Below are 16490 nucleotides of genomic sequence, written 5' to 3' on the forward strand. Positions count from 1 at the left end.
TTGTTTATAGGGCTGAATGCAATCAATCTTGCGCAATTTCTTCCCAGGAAAGTTAAAGGTGTAGATGAAAAAACCCTTTACATTTTTTCTGAAGAACAGAGGACCACAAAGATTTGGACAAATGCATGTCGTATACAGTACGTATAAATGTGTTGTTCGCCTGTCTATTTTTTTTTTTTTGAGATTCATATTTTACATTTTAATAAATAAATAACAAATTTAAAAATTCAGAGAAATTAACATTATTTGAGTATCAAAGATATATGTCATGAATAGATTTTCTAAAATATTTTTTTCACAGATTATGCCCTGAATTTTCAATTAGTACATCTTTATTGGACTATTTCCATATTTTCTTGTATGTTCTTGATTTTTTTTTCATGAGTTTTATTATCACCATTTTTAAGCTCTTTTTAGTCTTTAAAATTACGACATTTATTTCCATGTGATGAACTGGCACCAACTGATATGAATGATTAAATATTCCTCTACCTTAAAGAGGCTGAAAAGGCAGATATATGCAAATGCAGTTTTTTTTGTTATACCACAAAAGCAGAGAGTACAATAAAAGGTTGATACAGACAATTCATTCATTCAGTCGCCAATCCACCTACCAACGTGTGTTATTGGACAGTGGGAGGAAACCCGAGCACCCGGAGGAAACTTACGCAGACACAGGGAGAACACACCACACTCCTCACAGACAGTCACCCGGAGGAAACCCACGCAGACACAGGGAGAACACACCACACTCCTCACAGACAGTCACCCGGAGGAAACCCACACAGACACAGGGAGAACACACCACACTCCTCACAGACAGTCGCCCGGAGGAAACCCACGCAGACACAGGGAGAACACACCACACTCCTCACAGACAGTCACCCGGAGCGAGAATCGAACCAACAACCTCCAGGTCCCTGGAGCTGTGTGACTGCGACACCTACCTGCTGCACCACCGTGCCGCCCAGGCTGTTTTTATTGGGTTGTAAATTGTGCTCTTTGATGCACTGACTAATTTTTCCTTTAAATCTCATAGTAGCCTATTTGCTATAATATAGAATATATCTGTTTAGTTAATGAAGGCCATGGATTTCAAAAGCCCCATTGTCCCCGCTGTAACTGTGGCTACCAGGGACTTTCTATGTGCTATTTCTACTTTAGATATATTATTCTTTCATGTCACATGCTGGAGGTATGGCCATCTCCAGATTGTTGGGAAGCCCCGATTGTGCCCTGGCAGTTCCCCAGATCAGCATAATATAAACAGTTTAAAAATGAAAGTGGATTTTTATCTCTCAAAACTGTTAATTAGACTGTAATAAAATAAATATTTATAAAAAACATGTATCTACCTTTTTGTGAATTTTTAGTTTATTACATCATTTGAACACTGCAGCTGTTCTTTACATTCTGTAAAAAGATCCTGATGAACAAACCATTAGATTAGATTAGATTCATGTATATAATATGGCTTTTTTGTCGCCCCCTGGTGTGAGAGGGAGAGAACTGCGGACTCCTGAGCGATAGAGGGAGCTGTAACGGTGTTCCTTTAGACTCTCAGCTGATGCTGATGACCGTATTGGAGAGGGCTATTTATAAACCATTTATGTCAGTGTCCAGAACATTATAATTATTCCAGACAGCTGAGAAAACACAGAGAACAATATCTTTGTTTCGAAGACGCTTGCTTTTGCTAAATCTGCGTGTGTAGGCTTCATTTTTACCACCACAAACAGCATGGATCCGAACGGAACGGCGTTCCCTGTACAGCTTTATATTTATGATCTATCCAGAGGAATGGCTCGCCAGCTGAGCCCTATAATGCTGGGTGAGTGACGATAAAGCGCATTTTCGTGTCGTGCCAATGACCGTAACGGTTAGAACGTAACGGTTATTATGAACCGTTGATGGAGCAACAGCACGCAGCTGAATAACTGACCTCTGCCTACACTGCGTTTCTGAGGTGGTCACTATCAGCAAATATAATCAAACATTTCTCATTGACATGTTAAAATTTGAGGGAAATTCCACGACAAAGGCAGAATGTGTGTTCCTCTGAAGTTACATTTTCAAAACTAATATAAAACTAAGAAGGTAACGTTGAGGTTAAAGTCCTTGTAAAAACAGGTGCAAGTCTCTGATAAATAACGTTATCACTACATTAAAAAACTAATAAAAAATATAGCTATACCCGCCAAGGTAGTTTTATTTCTCCCAGCCCAATGTGAAACCTTTTCCTACTTTAAAAAAAAAAACAAAAAAAAACCCTGCTTTTAAAATTGGTATGACTTAATTATAACATATCAGGCTCCAAGCCCTCATTTTCAGTTGTCATCCATTTTAGGTCCTGAAAATATTCCCACAGGAACAAAGAAGCCTATTATTTAATTTTTCTCACTGTATTTTCAGACATATTGGGATGTTAAATAAAGGAATCAACCACATTCCCTAAATTGTCATAGGCCGATTCAGTGAAAAAAGACTTCACTCAACCCTACTATTCATTTAAATCATTGTCTAATAATTGATTAAACCCCTAAAATCTCACCCCTGCTTGATTTCCAATTTTTAAAAAAAAGCGGCTTAGTTATAAATCTACACTTTTGCCTTTATTTAGTATGTGGATCTTTGATAGAGACAGAATAATTATCACCTATATAAAAGTGTAATATTATATTAAGCCCTGGGGAGGCATGCTGGTGCAGCAAGTAGTATCGCAGTCACACAGCTCCAGGGACCTGGAGGTTGTGGGTTCAAATCCCGCTCCGGGTGACTGTCTGTGAAGAGTTTGGTGTGTTCTCCCTGTGTCTGCGTGGGGTTTCCTCTGGATACCTGTCTGTGAGGAGTGTGGGGCGTGTTCTCCCTGTGTCTGTGTGGGTTTCCTCTGGATACCTGTCTGTGAGGAGTGTGGTGTGTTCTCCCTGTGTCTGTGTGGGTTTCCTCTGGATACCTGTCTGTGAGGAGTGTGGCGTGTTCTCCCTGTGTCTGCGTGGGTTTCCTCCGGGTGACTGTCTGTGAGGAGTGTGGTGTGTTCTCCCTGTGTCTGCGTGGGTGTCCTCCGGGTGACTGTCTAGGTGCTCCAGTTTCTTTCCACAGTTTAAAAAAAAAAAAAAAAACCCGTTGTTAGGTGGATTGGCGATTCAAGTGTCTGTAGGCGTGAGTGTGTGTGTTGTCCTGTGAAGGACTGGTGCCCCCTTCAGGGTGTGTTCCTGCCTTGCGCCCAGTGTTTCTGGGTAGGCTCCGGACCCACCGTGACCCTGAACTGGATAAGTGGTTACAGACGAATGAATGAATATTAAGCCTCAAATATGGTATCTTTCAGGACAAATTGCGAATCAAGTTATGTGCTACTTTAAGAATTAACAGGCTTTTTTCACCTTGTGTGTTTATTTGTTTCAGTGATTATATTATGTTCAGATTTCATTCGACCACATGAAATACCAGATGTGAATGCCCCTAGAACACACTGCATGAATTAGTGCACCATGTGTGTGTTAGTCATTATTTTATGGCCTATAAAATTGACTACATAAGGAATGTGAAGCAACTGAATGTGCAGCTGATGATTCTGAGGAACTTATGCACTCAACTTAGTCTTGGAAATGCTGTCTGTGTTGATATGCTTTTTACATGGTGAAGTAAAATAAGATCTCACCTGCATGTTTTTTACATAAAAGTGTAAATTAAATCTTGCCAAAGTTTATCCACGTATGATCGAGATACATGTTATGCTGCCTTCAAGTCATCCTCAAAGTTCCTACTTCTACTCACTTGTTTAGAGACTGTGATTATGACATCATATGCATTCATTTGGCTTTTGGCCAGGCCATGAATGCTACAGTCTGTTATTTGATTGGTTGAATTTGAAAATGATTAACAGGTGTCCCACCCAGTAACTCCCACCTACTGCAGTCTTTTCCTTTTTTGTGTTTTAGCACCATGACATTTGTTATTGACATGGAAAAAATCTGACTTTCACGTTCTTAAACATGACACTGGGATGGAGATCATGCGTGGTCATCCCATAATATATTCTTATAGAGCCTGAAGTCAGCAGTAATGCCTGGTATAAAATGGCCCTAACTGTACACCAACAATGCAGAGATGAATCATAAAAGCATTTAATAAATTGACTACTGAGTGCCAATAATGGTTCCTTTGATGAAAGGACCTGAGTGGTGCATAACCACAAATGAATGGATCCTCATTATAACCAACTCTTTGTGTAAATAACTAATGTAAAAGACCTTCATTCTAAATCTTTAACTCATTCCTATGAACATTAGCATTATGCAGGACCTAGTTTCGGTTTTGATAGGAAGTTTGTGGACATATATTCATTGAACTTGTCTTTTCAGATGAACGTTATTAATAGGTGCATGTGTCTCCATTTGCTGCACACCGTAGTTTCCTGGGAAATCCTTACATTTCAGCTAGGATTTTGTGGCATTATGCCATGAGAACAGTATTGAGGCCAAATACTGATATTGAATCACAAATCCTAGGTTACGAACTCTGCTCCAGATCATCTCAATATTATTTGGCACTTCTTTACTCTAAAAAAAAAAAGAAAATAATTATATATATATATATATATATGTGTGTGTGTGTGTGTGTGTGTGGCTGCACTGCTCTATAGCCTAAAGCCTGATGTGCTTTATTTCCCTTAGACTCACATGCAGCTGCCTCACAGTATCCCATTTCATCCCTTGGTTTAATGAAGATTAGCCTATAGTTATGTGCTTTTTCCACACTTCCACTGAATTCACGCAAAAGGAATGTCCACATACTTTCTTACATTATTTAAAATGTATTATCCCCAATGGCCTTGAGCTAAGCTTAAGTTAAAGGCCAAGAAACCCGTCTAACAAAAGAATAACAGACGCAGTGAAGATGTAGCATTAGCACAGCCAATGTATTACAGGTGTTAAAATCGTCAGGTGTCATCAGTATTTATCCATCACTGCAGGAGCAAGTTACAGTGTGTCTTCTGCAAAGGGATGCCACAGACACTTAGAAGTTTGTCTGATTTTCTTGTTAAGTACTTTTTGAAGCATCCAAATCAAGGACTTGTCAAGCCATATAACGTAAATGCTAACATTGTCAGCTGTTGCTATGGCAGCGATGATGTTAGAAAACTAAAGGGAAAAGAAACTCTTTGACACTCAGGACTTCAGAGCCCCTGGGGACAAATGCTCTGATTTAAACAGGTAGGAAAGTGAATATCTATTATGGCAGATACTATATATACAAACTCATTATATAATTGACAAATTAATTAATGTATCCAGCTGCTTGGCCGAGTATGTATATAGCAGCTTGATACAGTTGCTTACAGACATGAGACTGATGACTATTTCTGTTGAATGGTCCCTGATAACTTGAAAGTAGAGGCTTTTCTACCTTTTAATTAAACAGAGTAGTCTTTAATAGCCCTGCTCTCCATACAGCAGAGTAGCATTTGATTCTCAGCTTGGGCAAATACAGGGGTTGGACAATGAAACTGAGACACCTGTCATTGTAGTGTGGGAGGTTTCATGGCTAAATTGGAACAGGTTGGTGGCCAAACTTCATTAACTGCACATTGCACCAGTAAGAGCAGAGTGTGAAGGGTTAATTAGCAGAGGGTAAGAGCACAGTTTTGCTTAAAATATTGCAATGCACACAACATTATGGGTGACACACCAGAGTTCAAAAGATGACAAACTGTTGGTGCACGTCTTGCTGGAGCATCTGTGACCAAGACAGCAAGTCTTTGTGATGTATCAAGAGCCACGGTGTCCAGGGTAACGTCAGCGTACCACCAAGAAGAACCAAACACATCCAACAGGATTAACTGTGGACGCGAGAGGAAGCTGTCTGAGAGGGATGTTCGGGTGCTGACCCGGATTGTATCCAAAAAACATAAAACCACGGCAGAATTAAATGTGCACCTCAACTCTCCTGTTTCCACCAGAACTGTCCGTCAGGAGCTCCACAGGTCAATACACACGGCCGGGCTGCTGTAGACAAACCTTTGGTCACTCATGCCAATGCCAAACGTTGGTTTCAATGGAGCAAGGAGCACAAATCTTGGGCTGTGGACAATGTGAAACATGTATTGTTCTCTGATGAGTCCACCTTTACTGTTTTCCCCACATCCGGGAGAGTTACAGTGTGGAAAAGCCCCAGAGAAGCGTACCACCAGACTGTTGCATGCCCAGAGTGAAGCATGGTGGTGGATCAGTGATGGTTTGGGCTGCCGTATCATGGCATTCCCTTGGCCCAATACTTGTGCTAGATGGGCGCCTCACTGCCAAGGACTACCGAACCATTCTGGAGGACCATGTGCATCCAATGGTTCAAACATTGTGTCCTGAAGGCGGTGCCGTGTAACAGGACGACAATCCACCAATACACACAGCGAGACTGGTGAAAGACTGGTTTGTTGAACATGAAAGTGAAGTTGAACATCTCCCATGGCCTGCACAGTCACCAGATCTAAATATTATTGAGCCACTTTGGGGTGTTTTGGAGGAGCGAGTCAGGAAACGTTTTCCTCCACCAGCATCACGTAGAGACCTGGCCACTATCCTGCAAGAAGAATGGCTTCAAATCCCTCTGACCACTGTGCAGGACTTGTGTATGTCATTCCCAAGACCAACTGACGCTGTATCGGCCGCAAAAGGAGGCCCTACACCACACTAATATATTATTGTGGTCTAAAACCAGGTGTTTCACTTTCATTGTCCAACCCCTGTACACTACACTGTACCACTAACAATGTTTGGACAGGGCACCTAATACTAGAGCTGCTGTCTTCTGCTTTATAATTATACTGTGTATCACTCGGGATGGTATTATCTACCACAGTTCATAAATGTAATGTTCTGGTTAAGTCCTCAATGGGACTGAGGATGGATGCACTTGCCTGTTGTAATTTGCATTATTTTTCTTTTCATTTTTCAGGGAAGCAGCTTGATGGAATTTGGTAAGTTTAGCCAGACATTTGTCTCTTAGCTGGTACTGCGTTTGTTTTATTGTGTAACACCATGTTAATAATAGTTTAAACTTCTGTTTTCCCCCTGTTGCTCATGCAGGCACACATCCATAGTGGTGTACGGTGAAGAGTTCTTTTTTGGAGGCGTGGGTATCTCCAGCTGTCCACCGGTAAACCTCCCATCACTTAAAGCTCTGCACTACAGCTCACTGAACTGTAGGCTTAGTGTCCGAAGTGGAGTATTTTATGGACCAATATATTTTTGTCAATCATAGAGATTTTCATCACAGTTTTTTAGACTTACAGCACCTCCACCTCGTTTAACAAAGAGCTACAGTGAAGATTAATGTGTTTGTGTTTGCAGGGTGGCACAATGCTTGGCCCGCCAGACACGGTGGTGGAGTTGGGGAACACTGAGGTGACTGAAGAAATTTTTATGGACTATTTATCATCCCTTGGAGAGACCACATACAGGTGTGTTTATGACAGTGTGCTACATACTAACAGAACCGTGTAGCTGCAGGCTGTCTTCAAATGTCCAGCCACAAATCACACAGTGAACACACCACACTCCTCACAGACAGTCACCCGGAGGAAACCCACTCAGACACAGGGAGAACACACCACACTCCTCACAGACAGTCACCCGGAGGAAACCCACGCAGACACAGGGAGAACACGCCACACTCCTCACAGACAGTCACCCGAAGGAAACCCACGCAGACACAGGGAGAACACGCCACACTCCTCACAGACAGTCACCCGGAGGAAACCCACGCAGACACAGGGAGAACACGCCACACTCCTCACAGACAGTCACCCGGAGGAAACCCACGCAGACACAGGGAGAACACGCCACACTCCTCACAGACAGTCACCCGAAGGAAACCCATGCAGACACAGGGAGAACACGCCACACTCCTCACAGACAGTCACCCGAAGGAAACCCACGCAGACACAGGGAGAACACGCCGCACTCCTCACAGACAGTCACCCGAAGGAAACCCACGCAGACACAGGGAGAACACGCCACACTCCTCACAGACAGTCACCCTGAGGAAACCCACGCAGACACAGGGAGACATTAGAGAACACATTTGCACATTAATTTGGCTATCTGCAGCCTGCCAACCCACAAACTATGAAACTAGATAACCCAGCCAGTTTCTCGTGGGCTGCCCAAGTCAGAATAAAATGCATGGTTCCGTATTTCTGATCTTTTTTAACTTTTTCTACTGCTTACGTCAAGTAAGAAAAGAAAGAACCTGCGGTAAAACGTCTCAAAATGAGGATTCTGCTCATTATTCCTCACTCCTCGGCTCTTGTGCTAAACTGACTTGTGGCTCAATCTCATTTAAAACGTTTCATTAAGTTCCATTAAGAACGGTGTACACTAGAGGTTTGTGAGAGACTCTCAGGCCCTGTCACAATATCTTGTGGTGTGGAATTTCAGTGTTCTGTGTGGGAACTGACGGTTAATCCAGTGACTGCAGGAGTGGGACAGTTTAATCACACGGAGAAAAACCCCACAAATTAATAAAAACTCTTTCTAATCCTGTCACAAAAATTATAAAATAGATTTATAGTTAATTTGTTTAAAAAGTAATTATTTATGTTTTTAACACTTAATATTTTCCTGAAAGTTCATTGTTCTTTAATTGGCTGTAATTGCATTCTTATGTTATTATCATTACCATTGTATTAGTTTTTAAATGACAATAATATAGTTGGCGGCATGGTGGCGCAGCAGGTTAGTGTCGCAGTCACACAGCTCCAGGGACCTGGAGGTTGTGGGTTCGATTCCCGCTCCGGGTGACTGTCTGTGAGGAGTGTGGTGTGTTCTCCCTGTGTCTGCATGGGTTTCCTCCGGGTGACTGTCTGTGAGGAGTGTGGTGTGTTCTCCCTGTGTCTGCGTGGGTTTCCTCCGGGTGACTGTCTGTGAGGAGTGTGGTGTGTTCTCCCTGTGTCTGCGTGGGTTTCCTCCGGGTGACTGTCTGTGAGGAGTGTGGTGTGTTCTCCCCTGTGTCTGCGGGGGTGTCCTCCGGGTGACTGTCTGTGAGGAGTATGGCGTGTTCTCCCTGTGTCTGCGTGGGTTTCCTCCGGGTGACTGTCTGTGAGGAGTGTGGTGTGTTCTCCCTGTGTCTGCGTGGGTTTCCTCCGGGTGACTGTCTGTGAGGAGTGTGGTGTGTTCTCCCTGTGTCTGCGGGGGTGTCCTCCGGGTGACTGTCTGTGAGGAGTATGGCGTGTTCTCCCTGTCTGCGTGTGTTTCCTCCGGGTGCTTCGGTTTCTTCCCACAGTCCAAAAACAAACAGGCAGAGCCTGTAGACGGTCAGTTGGTCGTGGTTGTGCGTGTGTGGGCACACTTGTTTGTGTAGCCTGTGTTAGTGTGTGCAGTTGCATCTTTGTGTACTATTTGCTGATTTTTCACGGGAGCTAAAGGCAGGATTTAAAATGTCAGTCCCGCACAGACCTCTAGTGTACACTTATGGAAAAGTGGTGTAATATTTTCCTGTTAAGTATCTGAAAGGAGCCTTTGCACAGTGAAATGATGGGTAATCACTCTTCTAAAAGCATCATTTTTTTTTGATGATCCTTGATGGGTGTGCTCCAAAAAAGTGCAGACAAACTTTAAAGTAACTTTAAGTGTCTTTAAAGTAAACATACTTTTGGCAAAGAAATCACCATAAAATAAATAGCAGTGTATATATAAAGGCACAACATGTATTGTTGTTCCCATCAGAGATGAAGGTAAATAATGTTTTATAATGTTATTACTATCATTCTCTGATGATATAAAGTGATGAAGACTTTAAAAACACTGAACAACTCTCTCTCACTTTCTTATTCTTTCTACAGAGGGGAAAGATACCGATTGTTTGAGCACAACTGCAACACCTTCACTAATGAAGTGGCTCAGTTTCTAACGGGCAGGAAGATTCCTTCCTACATCACTGACCTGCCGTCTGAGGTGCTCTCCACGTAAGTGTTCTCAAAGCACACTAACACACTTGTATTTATTTACAGACTACCGTTAAAACAAAGGTTTTGAACAACTTTATTTATTGTCTTTAGAAGAAATTGAACAAAATGGTTCTGTTAATGGATCATAAGAATTTCTCTGAATTCTTTGCCTGAAGGTAAAATGCACATGGGTCACAAAACTTGTGATATTTCTAACAGAACACTAATGCACCATTTAGTTTCCAAACATGTGAATTGAGCCTATTATAATTTATTCCGTCACTCTGTATACAATTCTTGTCATATTGTTAGCACAAGCCATTCATTTGATGCATGATATTGAAGTATGAAAAGTTGATGTATAAAAACTAATAAACTGATTTGACTCAATAAGGAAAGAAGAATGTACTTTGACTAATAGAAATGACAGGCAATAGGTTGATATATAGCTAATATTCATTCATTCATTCATTATCTGTAACCCTTATCCAGTTCAGGGTCGTGGTGTGTCCAGAGCCTACGTGGAATCATTGGGCGCAAGGCGGGAATACACCCTGGAGGGCGCCAGTCCTTCACAGGGCAACACAGACACACACACATTCACACCTACGGACACCTTTGAGTCGCCAATCCACCTACCAACATGTGTTTTTTGGACTGTGGGAGGAAACCAGAGCACCCGGAGGAAACCCACACAGACACAGAGAGAACACACCACACTCCTCACAGACAGTCACCCGGAGGAAACCCACACAGACACAGGGAGAACACACCACACTCCTCACAGACAGTCACCCGGAGGAAACCCACACAGACACAGGGAGAACACACCACACTCCTCACAGACAGTCACCCGGAGGAAACCCACACAGACACAGGGAGAACACACCACACTCCTCACAGACAGTCACCCGGAGGAAACCCACACAGACACAGAGAGAACACACCACACTCCTCACAGACAGTCACCCGGAGGAAACCCATGCAGACACAGGGAGAACACACCACACTCCTCACAGACAGTCACCCGGAGGAAACCCACACAGACACAGGGAGAACACATCACAGTCCTCACAGACAGTCACCCGGAGGAAACCCACGCAGACACAGAGAGAACACATCACAGTCCTCACAGACAGGCACCCGGAGGAATAATAATAATATAGCTAATATTGTACAAATACAAATCAGGCAAAAAATTTCATTTCCTTAAAAACATCGTAATAAAATGCACTGCTTGGTGAGGAATGTGGCTGTCTTCACACATTTTGGGTAATGATCTATTCAGTTCAGGTTTAATAAATGTCACATGAACAGAATAAGTGCTTCATAAGAAGTGCTCTTAGTCAATGAAAGATTAATTGAATGGAATTTAATAACACTTACTTTACAAAAATGAAGGCGTTTACAAAAATTGAGTGCACTAGGGGCTGTGAACACACACCCAGAGCGGCGGGGGAGCTTTTGGAGGTTCAGTGCCTTGCTCAAGGGCACATCAGCTGTGGATGTTCCTGCCGGTCCTGAATATCGAACCAGGAACCTCCCGGGACCAAGCCGGGTCTCTAACCATTTGGCCATTAATTACATTTTTTTTCCTCAATAAAAAGTGTGTGTGTGAAGGGACAACAGATGAAAAATGAACCTTCTCTGACTGTGTGGATACTATGTATTCAACACTGTATCTGACAAATAAAGTAAAGCTGAGAGTGTGTTATCAGCTTCTCACATTTGCTTATTGTTATTTTGAACCCTGTATTCATAGTGAAAACATTTTAAACCTGTATTTCTTTCCTTTTTTTTTTTCCACAGCCCATTTGGTCAGGTTTTGAGGCCCATCCTGGACTCCATCCATATTGCACCCCCTGGTGGAAATGTCATTAACAGTCAGAACAATCACAGCTAAACATTTGATCTGCTCTTTACACACACACACACAGCACACACACACACACACACATAGATAAAAGCACACTCATAAAACACAGCAGACGGGATATCGATACAAAAGAACATACACTTTGTTCATGTCCACACACTGCTCCATGCTACACATGTTGGCAGACGGTGAGTCAAATTGACCAGCTAGAGAGCATTGTGCTGGGATCAGTCCTCAGCCTGTCTTGTCTTGTACTCCTCATACTGTACTGAAGCCAAACTGATTCTAAGACAGCATTGCTCTTAAAGCCACAATCAGGGATCCCACAAAATACTCAGCAAGCGCTAAAGGAAATTGCAGGTTTTCTGACCTATTATTTTCAGCTTATTAACCTACAGGTCTTCAGTGAATGTACAGCCAGACTAATGGCACACAGCGTTATTTATGAACGACTTTATTAATATTTGCTTTTGTTGTCGCGGGTTAAAAAGCGTGTGTAAATATGCCAGGATAATTTAGCCATAAATAAGTTTATCTACAAAAATCTACGGAACGAATGAAAGAAAGTTGGTACGTCAGTCCCTAAATGTGGCTTTAAAAGTGCCGCTCATAACTAATACTCATGGTGCTTTTTGCCTCTTGGACTTCTGTTGGTGTTTATTTTTCATGCGCTCGTTGCTTCTGAAAATGTAAACGACTATAGTTCTGTTGTAAGCTGATAACGCTGCGCCAAACACGACAATTTAGAAACAATGACACACGGTAAAGTGTTGATTAATGACAGCCATTTAAACCATGCAAGCAAATATAGATATTACAATAGTTATTACATGTTTTTTCAATGTAATATTAATATTTTAAATGGTATATTACCTGCCGGACCTCTAGGTGTTACAGTCCTGTTTATGCTCCTTCATCTTTTGTAGTTATTACCTGTTGCCGTCTGTGAAATGTCCTCAAACGCTGCATATTTGTTGTTTCCTGTTTTTCTTATTTACCTCGTATGTGTTTCTGTCCTCTCTTACATTTCATTTAAAAGCTGTTGGTGGAAAACTCTCAGACTATCAGTGAGTAGAACTATTGCCATCTCACACATTTAGACCGCCAGTGTCTTTTAGAAAACCCTGACCCAATCGGTGACAGATCGTGGAAATGGTTTCAGATCAGAGTGAATCTGTAGGGACCCGTTAGAGGAGATAGATCTGTCTTTACTGGATGTTGATGGGAGGTGATGAGAGAGATGACATTAAATGGTGTATCACATGGAGTAGAAGGCTTTTACACAGTACTTTATTTTTCTTTTAAATCAGGGCCTTAGAAAAACAAGGGCACATGATGTCACTGATTCAAACCACTGAGAAGTGCCCCCATGTGGAAGGTTTGCTTTGTTGTATAATGTGAGTGGGTGTGTTTTAAGCCAATTCCATTAGGTGCTTTGTGACTTATAAAAATAATAATTTAAAGTAAATTTTAACTGGCAAACCAAATGCTAAGGCTCCCACCAGAGCAGAAGACTAATGTATCTTTGTGCCTTCATCACGCTAGTTTAGGCACGCCTGACTTACACTGAATGAAACCTTGTCTTTGATTATACAACATTCCCAAACATGATTTGTAAAATCAGTTATATTTTATCACATTTTTAATATGCCGTGTAATATACAGGGGTTGGAGAATGAAAGTGAAACACCTGGTTTTAGACCACAGTAATTTATTAGTGTTGTGTAGGGCCTCCTTTTTGCGGCTGATACAGCGTCAGTCGGTCTTGGGAATGACATACACAAGTCCTGCACAGTGGTCAGAGGGATTTGAAGCCATTCTTCTTGCAGGATAGTGGCCAGGTCTCTACGTGATGCTGGTGGAGGAAAACGTTTCCTGACTCGCTCCTCCAAAACACCCCAAAGTGGCTCAAAAATATTTAGATCTGGTGACTGTGCAGGCCATGGGAGATGTTCAACTTCACTTTCATGTTCATCAAACCAGTCTTTCACCATTGCATTGTCTTGTCTTGCATTGTCGTCCTGATACACGGCACCGCCTTCAGGACACAGTGTTTGAACCGTTGGATGCACATGGTCCTCCAGAATGGTTCGGTAGTCCTTGGCAGGGACGCACTCATCTAGCACAAGTATTGGGCCAAGGGAATGCCATGTGGCATGCTTCTTTGGGGCTTCTCCACACCGTAACTCTCCCGGATGTGGGGAAAACAGTAAAGGTGGACTCATCAGAGAACAATACATGTTTCACATTGTCCACAGCCCAAGATTTGTGCTCCTTGCACTATTGAAACCGATGTTTGGCATTGGCATGAGTGACCAAAGGTTTGGCTACAGCAGCCCGGCCGTGTGTATTGACCTGTGGAGCTTCGGATGGACAGTTCTGGTGGAAACAGGAGAGTTGAGGTGCACCTTTAATTCTGCCATGATTTGGGCAGCCGTGGTTTTATGTTTTTTGGATACAATCCGGGTCAGCACCCGAACATCCCTTTCAGACAGCGTCCTCCTGCGTCCACAGTGAATCCTGTTGGATGTGTTTGGTTCTTCTTGGTGGTACGCTGACATTACCCTGGAAACCGTGGCTCTTGATACATCACAAAGACTTGCTGTCTTGGTCATAGATGCTCCAGCAAGACGTGCACCAACAATGTGTCCTCTTTTGAACTCTGGTGTGTCACCCATAATGTTGTGTGCATTGCAATATTTTGAGCAAAACTGTGCTCTTACCCTCTGCTAATTAACCCTTCACACTCTGCTCTTACTGGTGCAGTGTGGCGTTAATGAGGATTGGCCACCAGGCTGCTCCAATTTAGCCATGAAACCTCCCATACTACAATGACAGGTGTTTCACTTTCATTGTCTAACCCCTGTATGTATGAGATTAATTTACGATGGAAACGCTGCAATGTTTGAAGTAACCGCCATGTGACAGTTACCAAGTCAGTTTGTCGTTAGTGGTTCTGCGTTCTTTGCATTCTATGTTTGTGTAAGCACTACTGATCGAGAGATTTTACATGAACTAACTTCTGATTTGCACCCTTCATCTCACTGAACACTTTTGTCACTTTATAACTTATGATTATTTATTGAGTTTGTGATTTATATTTTACAAACCTAAATTCCAAAAACGTTGATATTTTATGTGATATTTCAGATGTGTGTGGTTTTACTAGGTTTTAAAAATCTATTTATTTTTTGAATGTTAAAAATATTCACACTTATTAAAAATGTAATGCCTGCAGCACATTCCAAAAACACTGTTATATCCCCTTTACCTTTCCATTCCTCCATAGAAGATGATGTACATGACGTTTGCTGTATTTTGTGCTTCATAATACACATATGTTTAATGGGGGCACAACTGTGAACTGCAGGTAACAATCTCAATGATCTGGTTCTTATTACGTTATGTGAGCAGTTCCTGGATCCCTTTATTGATGACATTTTTTTTTTTGAATGACTGCTTTTACATATATTTTTTTTCCTTTTGTAATTGAGGTTTGTACAATCCCTGTTTGTGTTGTATTAGCTCATAACAAAATTTAATTGTGAGTATATGATGAAATATGTGCCATTGCCATACTCTACATTCTGTCACATATTTATATTTACTCTATGCCTGAAATGCCATTTAAAACCTGAACATAAAACTAATCCTCTTTCTTCTCAATAAATAAAAGCAGGTCTGCTGTGTGTGTTTGTGTGTTTATGTAAATGTGCTAAGGAAATAAAAAAACGACAGATTTTCATTGATGCAAAGCGTGACAGCAGCGCCCTCTTGTGGAAATATCCCTAAACGTGAGATAGAACGCCCTTGTGGTGCAAATCCTGATTAAGTACTTATTGGTGTAGATTAGCGTGTAGATTAGTCACTGCAAGTGTTAAAAACATGTTAATGTTCAAAACATTAAAATAAATGTGAATGTAAAGATATTTAACATTCAAATTACAGTTTTAAAATCATAGTGATACTCCACGTATTTGTAATGGGGAGAACAGGGGGGTGGACGGCTACTGACGTGCAGACTGACCAATTAAATGTTTACAGAGAAGGTTACCGACCAATAACGGTAGCGCTACAGTCAGACCGTCCAATCAGAAGATTTTAGGCTACTTCACCACGCCCCCTTCTCACTCAAGCGAACCAATCGGAGTAGGTGAGGGCGGGACTAGATTGTGAACGAAACTTCTCGAAGTTCTATGTAAGCGCTAGAAAAACAAAATGCCGGACGTTTGTGAAATTCCGGCCGGACTTTTTTTTAGGTCTAAAAAAGAGAACATGTCCGGTTAAAAGAGGACGTCTGGTCACCCTAGAGGAAAACAACAGAGTAAAACACGCTTTTCCAGAGAAATTAGTGATAATTAAATATGACAAAAGTGACTAAAAAGCCATTTTTTCTGCTCCTTGTAAACAGGCTCATTCTACAGAGGCGCTAAAACTGGGCATTCTTAAAAAAGCCCTTTGGTATGTTGACCAAATCACACAGACAATTCATTAATACTCAAGAGAATTGTGTTAACTTGTGAAAAGGGGGTATAAAATGTCCCCTTTTAAAAATCCGAATAATTTTGAATTAATCCTGAAGTAGCTGTACCGATTCGTCTCCACAAGGTGGCGACAATGTTACTCTTCTGTAGCACATATTAGTGTAGTTACACAGACTAGGCCAAACAA

At 41.8% G+C, this 16490-nt stretch overlaps 1 protein-coding gene across 3 annotated transcripts; it reads left to right on the forward strand.

Moving 5' to 3' along the window:
- The first annotated feature begins 1567 nt into the window (after nucleotides 1–1567).
- desi1a (desumoylating isopeptidase 1a) lies at nucleotides 1568–15493 on the forward strand. Of its 3 annotated transcripts, XR_010803656.1 has the most exons (7): nucleotides 1568–1831; nucleotides 6952–6973; nucleotides 7083–7152; nucleotides 7347–7456; nucleotides 9839–9961; nucleotides 10055–10119; nucleotides 11753–11803. XR_010803656.1 is itself a non-coding variant. In XM_066674504.1 (6 exons), the coding sequence occupies exons 1-6, from the start codon at nucleotides 1741–1743 to the stop codon at nucleotides 11844–11846; spliced, it is 510 nt and encodes a 169-aa protein (XP_066530601.1). In that variant the 5' UTR covers nucleotides 1568–1740; the 3' UTR covers nucleotides 11847–15493. The 3 variants fall into 3 exon arrangements, 2 of the variants coding, with proteins under 2 accessions (XP_066530601.1, XP_066530602.1); XM_066674504.1 differs by lacking the exon at nucleotides 10055–10119 and having other exon boundaries at nucleotides 11753–15493; XM_066674505.1 differs by lacking the exons at nucleotides 10055–10119; nucleotides 11753–11803 and adding an exon at nucleotides 10436–10574.
- The last annotated feature ends 997 nt before the right edge of the window (nucleotides 15494–16490 follow it).

Source organism: Hoplias malabaricus, chromosome 6 (assembly GCF_029633855.1).
Source record: "Hoplias malabaricus isolate fHopMal1 chromosome 6, fHopMal1.hap1, whole genome shotgun sequence".
Classification (NCBI taxonomy): Eukaryota; Metazoa; Chordata; class Actinopteri; order Characiformes; family Erythrinidae; genus Hoplias; species Hoplias malabaricus.

Bases quoted from the DNA above. Each gene is read 5' to 3' on its own strand.
- desi1a (XM_066674505.1), top strand. From the start codon at position 1,741: ATGGATCCGAACGGAACGGCGTTCCCTGTACAGCTTTATATTTATGAT. The intron at 6,974-7,082 runs GTAAGTTTAGCC...TTGCTCATGCAG, and splicing joins AAGCAGCTTGATGGAATTTG to GCACACATCCATAGTGGTGT. The intron at 9,962-10,435 runs GTAAGTGTTCTC...ACCCTTATCCAG, and splicing joins CCGTCTGAGGTGCTCTCCAC to TTCAGGGTCGTGGTGTGTCC.